At 42.1% G+C, this 6,632-nt stretch overlaps 1 protein-coding gene across 1 annotated transcript; it reads left to right on the forward strand.

Annotated features, from left to right (window-relative positions):
* Nucleotides 1-80: 80 nt before the first annotated feature.
* LOC123127196 (probable serine/threonine protein phosphatase 2A regulatory subunit B''delta) lies at nt 81-4,881 on the forward strand. The gene is made up of 12 exons (XM_044546776.1): nt 81-182; nt 468-1,058; nt 1,152-1,257; nt 1,557-1,656; nt 1,732-1,837; nt 1,933-2,023; nt 2,115-2,256; nt 2,369-2,516; nt 2,643-2,752; nt 3,547-3,703; nt 3,783-3,908; nt 4,009-4,881. Exons 2-12 carry the CDS (start codon nt 672-674, stop codon nt 4,147-4,149), a joined length of 1,614 nt encoding a protein of 537 aa, XP_044402711.1. The 5' UTR covers nt 81-182; nt 468-671; the 3' UTR covers nt 4,150-4,881.
* Nucleotides 4,882-6,632: the final 1,751 nt, after the last annotated feature.

Genomic DNA, 6,632 nt, shown 5'->3' on the forward strand with positions numbered 1-6,632 from the left:
TCCTCTCCCTCACATCCGGCGCTATTTATGGTTAGGTTCTTGCCATTCTCCACTTCTCCTTTTTTCTCTCACTAGACAGAAATATAGTCACCATTAGGAGATCCCATCCGGTTGGTTGCATCTTTTTTTTCATTCCACAAGTGAGCAATTGTTGCATCCGACCTGGTTTTCAAGTCGAGACGGTATGTCAATCATGTTGTACATTGGTCAAGAATTCTGTATTATGTTTTAGGAACATTGAAAACATGATTTACTCCTTCCTCTGTGGGATAGGTTGTTCATTTGCCAAAGTATTTATTTGTTTTCACATCAGTTCTCTACGAATTTGCACAAATGTGTTGTGTTTGTATGAAATTTGTACGAATATGTCGAACTGTTTAGAGCTGGAGGCATGTGCATCTGTTGCAGATCGCCCGGCATCCATCTATTACGCAAAAAACGTTGACTGGCACCATGTGGCTGTGCAGGGACGCGGCCGATCTATGAGATGGACGGCCAGGATGGCGCCCAGACTGGCGTGAGGCGAGCCGTTAGCTAACCGGTCTTCCCCACCGCCGCCGCCCCACGTCGCGCCACGCGCCTGATTCCCACTCGAACCTGCCGGACGATCGACCTGCTCCGATCGGATCGGCTCGGCGAGCGGCGGCGAGCGATCGAGGCCGGGATTGAGAATGGAGGCGGCGCCGGATCTGAGCGCCGTGTCGGCGCTGGCGCTGCAGGTGGACCTCCTGCAGCTGCCGCCGGAGATCCCCGCGCCGGGGGCGCCCGCGCTGCGCGGTGTCCTCGACCACCTCTTCGCGCACTGGCTCTCCCTCCCCGACACCGTCGCCCTGGTCAGCTGCCTGGCCCAGAAGGCCAAGGCCAACGGCATGGGCGGCTTCACCGGGGGCGCCATGTTGCCGTCCATGATGATGCAGGGGGGCGCCAACGTGCCGCCGCTCTCGCCGAGGTCGCCCCGCCTCTCCAGGAAGCCCAGCGGGGTCGGGGGACACCCCAACCGTTGCGCGTCCCCGCTCCGGCCGGCCACCGCGCGCGCCGTCAAGGAGGTCATTCCACAGGTACACATACGCATGCTCGCCGTCGATCCATCAACCTGCCAGCACCATTCTTTTTCCAGCAAGCTAATCGTAATCGTCCATGTCGCTTGACAGTTCTATTTCCGAGATGGACGCCCGCTGCCATACGAGCAGAAGAGGCAGTGCATATCTATAGTCGAGCAGCTCTTCGCCGGGCACTCCAATGGTCTTCGGATTCAAGGTGCGTAAATGTGAAGTGTCTTCAGGATTATTTTGCCAAATATGAAATGAATGAATCTTTTGGATGCAATTTTAATTATAAATCACTGGTGTAAAGACGAGTGGTTTCATTTGGACCTTGTGGTTTTCATCTGATCAAATCGGTGCTCAAGTTTGAAGTTTGTCATCTGGATTAGCTTTATAAGCATAACCAGCTTAAATTGTCAATTATCATGATCATATCAGATTGTGCGTGAGCATATCAACTAACCATCTATGTTCTGTGCTTTTATTTATTTTTGTCTGTTTTTGCCACAATAGAATTTCGGATGGTTACCAGGGAGCTCTGCAAACTACCGTCGTTCTTTACCACTGTTCTTTTTGGAAAGATTGATAAGGATAACACTGAATTTGTCACAAGGTAGTTGATCACTTGATCACTTGGGATTCACGGAACCCACAAATGTTGAATCTTACATTATGGTGTTTCTTCCAGGGATGCCTTTATGGATTTCTGGGTGAATAGCAATATGATGACTATGGACAGTGCAACCCAAGTATTTACGATTTTGAAGCAACCAGATCATGATTATCTCACAAAGGTATGTGTGCTTTACAGAACAAAAGCATGCAGTTAAAGACTCCATAAATGGATGCTGATTCTGTTTCATGATTGATGCCATTGGAAATAATCTAGGAAGATTTCAAACCAGTTCTTCGAGACCTTTTGGACAACCATCCTGGCCTGGAATTCTTAAAGAGCACGCCGGAATTTCAGGAAAGATATGGTAAGCCTATATATACCCTTCTGTGACCATTTTAATCAAATATTGAATGTCATACGGTATTTTCTTCTACTTATACAACATTGTTTGTCAGCTGAGACTGTCGTATATAGGATATTTTATTGCTTGAATCGAATTGGAAATGGCCTTCTCAGTCTGAGGGAGCTGAAACGTGGAAATCTGCTTGATTCGCTGCAGCATGCTGATGATGAAGAGGATATCAATAAAGTTTTAAGGTGGCACATTTAAACACAAAATTTTACACCGCTTTTTGCTTCTGTCTCTTTGTACGAAAAAAATATTTCCTCTACAACTTGTGAGACACCAATCATTTCTCGTTTTCTGTAGGTATTTCTCGTACGAGCATTTCTATGTGATATACTGCAAGTTCTGGGAACTCGATACGGACCACGATTTCTTTATTGACAAAGAAAATCTTATTAAGTATGGAAACCATGCATTGACATATAGGATTGTAGATAGAATTTTCTCGGAGGTTGGTATTTGTTTCGTTCTACCATTTTCAGATCATTCAAGTTTCTGCACTTATACTTTATCTATTACATGCAGCGATTCTTTACAATTACGTTCATACTGACAGTTTTTAATTGATACACAATAGGTTCCCAGGAAATTTACCAGCAAGATTCCAGGGAAAATGTGTTACGAAGATTTTGTTCATTTTATTTTGTCTGAAGAGGATAAATCATCAGAACCAAGCCAAGATTATTGGTAGGTCCAGCTTTTGTTTTTTCTGACACTTGCTTTATTCTTCAGTTAAGCAATGCTCCAATTATTTTGAGCAGCACTGTAATGTTTCATATTGTCACGTAAATTATTGTGCATTACCTAAAATCTAAGCCTATGCGAGCTTACCAATCACCAATAATGTGATCCCCATGTCTATGCCTCTTCTATAAACAAGTTTCTCTACAGCACTATTAGATCTTTCTTTCAGAGATTAGACTTTTGCAAAGCCGATAAACCGTGGATCAGAGGATGTTTTATTACAGTAGGTCTTTGTAGCTTTGTTCTAAAAAAAAGACCAAAGGGGGAAGGGCCCCTCAGCTTTTTCTCTAAGAACCGAGGAACTCGGATGCATATTTGCCCTTGTGGGTTTCTCCCTTGTATCTAAACCCTTGGTCTGACACTGACTGGTTTCATTCTCAATGTAAGCTAAGCAGAATTCTTTACTTGCTCAGTCTGTCAAATGATTTGTTGGCTACAAATCACACAAGGGATTGAAAAATGATTATGTGGTTTGTGAGACGTTCATTGAAATTTTCTTTAACATGGGTATTCGGAAAAGCAAATCTACTCCTGAGATCATAGGAAGTCTGCCTCAGGAGAAAAATCCTGACTAGGAGATCTTCAAGCGGATTTCTTGCAATAGCCCTCATCATTTGTTTTTTACACACCCTTCATCATGCTAGATTACTTTAAATGGTTGTGTGATCTAATTTGAGATGTTTTCTTGTTGCATATTCTAGAAACTCATATTTATGCTTCCATTATCCTCTTGTCAGGTTTAAATGTATAGATTTGGATGGCAATGGCATACTCACACACATTGAACTACAATACTTTTTTGAGGAGCAACTTCATCGCATGGAATGCATGGCCCAGGAACCTGTACTGTTTGAGGACATATTGTGTCAACTAGTTGATATGATAGGACCAGAGGTCTGCATACCTTTCCTATTTTTGTGCAGTTCATAAGATCCTGTACATTTTTAAGCTGATATGTGTGTTGCTTTTTCAGGATGATACCTTTTTTACCATAAAAGACTTCCGGAGGTGCAAATTGTCCGGGCATTTCTTCAATGTTCTCTTCAACCTCAACAAGTTCATGGCTTTTGAATCTAGAGACCCATTCCTCATTCGCCAAGTGAGTCCAGTTTTCACAAGTATTCTACATCCAACGAGCGCTGATATTTTTGGTCTTCCATGGTGCTAACATTATGTGCTTTCTTCTAATGTAACTGCAGATGCGTGAAGAGCCATCCTTGACCGACTGGGATCGTTTTGCTCGGAGAGAATATATAAGATTGGCAATGGAAGAAGATGGTGAAGATGCTTCCAATGCAAGTGGAGATGTTTGGGACGAGTCACTTGAATCTCCGTTCTAAATTGAAGGCGTGAAGGAACGGTGGCAACACACATCAGAGCATTAACTTACAGCCCTAATAATATCAAAATGAATGTGTTATGGTGTGAAGTATTGTGCAAAAGTTTGATATATTATCTCTAGAGAAACTACAGCTGAGGCAGTTGTTCAATCGTTGGCATTATCTAAAGTTTGACATAGTTTCTAGCAGAGTGCCAACCGAATTCTAAAGACAGATACTTCCATCCAATTTGTCGCAGAGTGCCAGCTTTGATTAGTGACAGTGAGTTTCAGGGGCAACTGCTTTCATGATTAAATGGATTTGGCCAAGTTATTCATGGCAGCGAGCGGTCGCAGGGCACCTTGTGGTTATTCTGAAGCCCCAACCTGTGATCAGGTAGCAAGCAAGGAAGTGCCATATGTTCGAATTGTGCATTGACTCTGGCTGGAACCACAACGTACTTTTATCATAGTGTTGGTCAGACATATGTTCGTCTTTTTTCAATAAGGTCACCCTCATCAAGAACAGTCATGCTCGTGTATTCTGTATCTATGTTTAGTTTGTAGTTACATGAACAAATGAGTTGTATTGCACAGTTTTTTTTTCTTGAAGCAAATATTGCACAGGATTGCTATTTGTTATTCTAATACAGAAGTGCTTAAGAGCTGGCACTTGCCAGACCAGTACTGTACAACTACCAGCTCTGGATCTTTGAGAGGAAATATACAATCAAGGGATAATTTGAACCGGTTTTGTGCTGAATTGCTGTGCATTTATGCAGAAAGATAGGCCAGGAGGCAAACCTATGCTGAATTGATGTGCAGTAAAGATAGGCCAGGAGGCAAATATTTTCTATGGTCTTGGCAAAAGCAGTGTCACCCAGCAGTGGGCAAATCAACAGATGCTTTGACCATTTTTATTTTTTTTGCAGATGAGGGGATTAGCATGAAAGGCTGCTTAACTAGCACCTTCATCTTTTGCTTTAATTGATTAATAGGTTAAGAAAAGCTTTTGCACCAGGCAATCTGCATGTAAAGATATTTGCATCAGTGGTGCATTTTGAAGGAGAGGGACAGAGGAGACAAGGACACTGGCCCTGAGTGGCTGAGCTGCTGAGCTTACCTTGGGTATATGTATGATCATGCCTTTCCTCTCCTTGATGCACCAATTATTGACTCCAGAAAGAAAAACAAAAGGCTGTGCTGTGCTTTGCTCCTGGCCATCTTTTGAAGCAAAACAAAAGAGCAGAAAGAAGCAATCAAGCATTCAATCATCTTTCCTACAACGGTGGAGAGTATTGTAAGCAGCGATGTCATACAAAATCTTGAACAGCAACACACCAGCTAAAGAAAATGAACATAAAGGCTGAGGATTATATCTGTATTACGTGCTTTACAAAAATAATGTGCTAATTAATTGCTTCTTTAGCTGCAATTATCATAATTAAGGATCACGATTACATTCGACTTTGATGGTGCATCACGAGATCATATATAATTAAGCACGTTCATGCAAAGAGAAAACTAACATCAAAACACCGGCTAGAAAAATGGACATAAAGACTGAGGATTAAATATTTATTGTGTGCTTCGATGGTCCATCATTTTATTGACTTCGGTGGTGCGTCACGATCTATTTTTTTGAAAGACTGATCCATCACAATCTTATCAGCGGTTGAGGGCCTCTTTGGTTCAAAGGATTTCCAAAGAAAATTTGGAGGATTTCATTCCTTAGGCATTTTTCCTATAGAGCATGCTTGATTGGTAGGATTGGAGACCATATTTTTTCTCTATGGCCTACTTTGTATGCAATCCCGTAAAGAAATTTCTATGGGTGGTTTTTTTTCGACATTTGTTTCTGTGACAACCACGGCATGTACCTAATTGGTTAATCTTGTAGGAAAATTCATGCATTACTCCCTGGTGCAAGCAAACAATTTCTATTACTTCCTCCGATTCATATTACTAAAGTTGTACTAAATGTGCGTCAATTAATATGGATCGGAAGGAGTACAAATTTATCACTTGTTTTCAATTCCTTTAGAATTCAGTATGCCCAGACATCCTAGTCACATGTTTTTACTGTTCTTATGGTTTTCGGAATCCTACAAACCAAACAACTCTGATTGTTCATTCCATACCCATGGGTTTAAAACGACCCGCTTTCGGCCGATGCATCTATATGCAAGGCCTTACTGTTTTAACAGGAGAAAAAAGGTTTATTCCACCGTTGCTTAGAATCCATAGCGCAACTTGAAATAGGCTTTATAAAACACAACACACATTACAATCCATAAAACCATGCGTTACACAAGGCCATTCTTATCTGCACACCGCAGAACCGCGGCAGAAAGCTTTCTTCTTCGTTGGGACTCTTCCTTGGCGCCACACATCACTTGTTGTTGCCCAAACGTGTTAAATACTACTCAACTTGCAATTGTAGCAAAGGTACAGAGAGATAGGTTCATGTAAAGTCCAAACCACTACTACCTATTATTGTGATTA

Source organism: Triticum aestivum, chromosome 6A (genome assembly GCF_018294505.1).
Source record: "Triticum aestivum cultivar Chinese Spring chromosome 6A, IWGSC CS RefSeq v2.1, whole genome shotgun sequence".
Classification (NCBI taxonomy): domain Eukaryota; kingdom Viridiplantae; phylum Streptophyta; class Magnoliopsida; order Poales; family Poaceae; genus Triticum; species Triticum aestivum.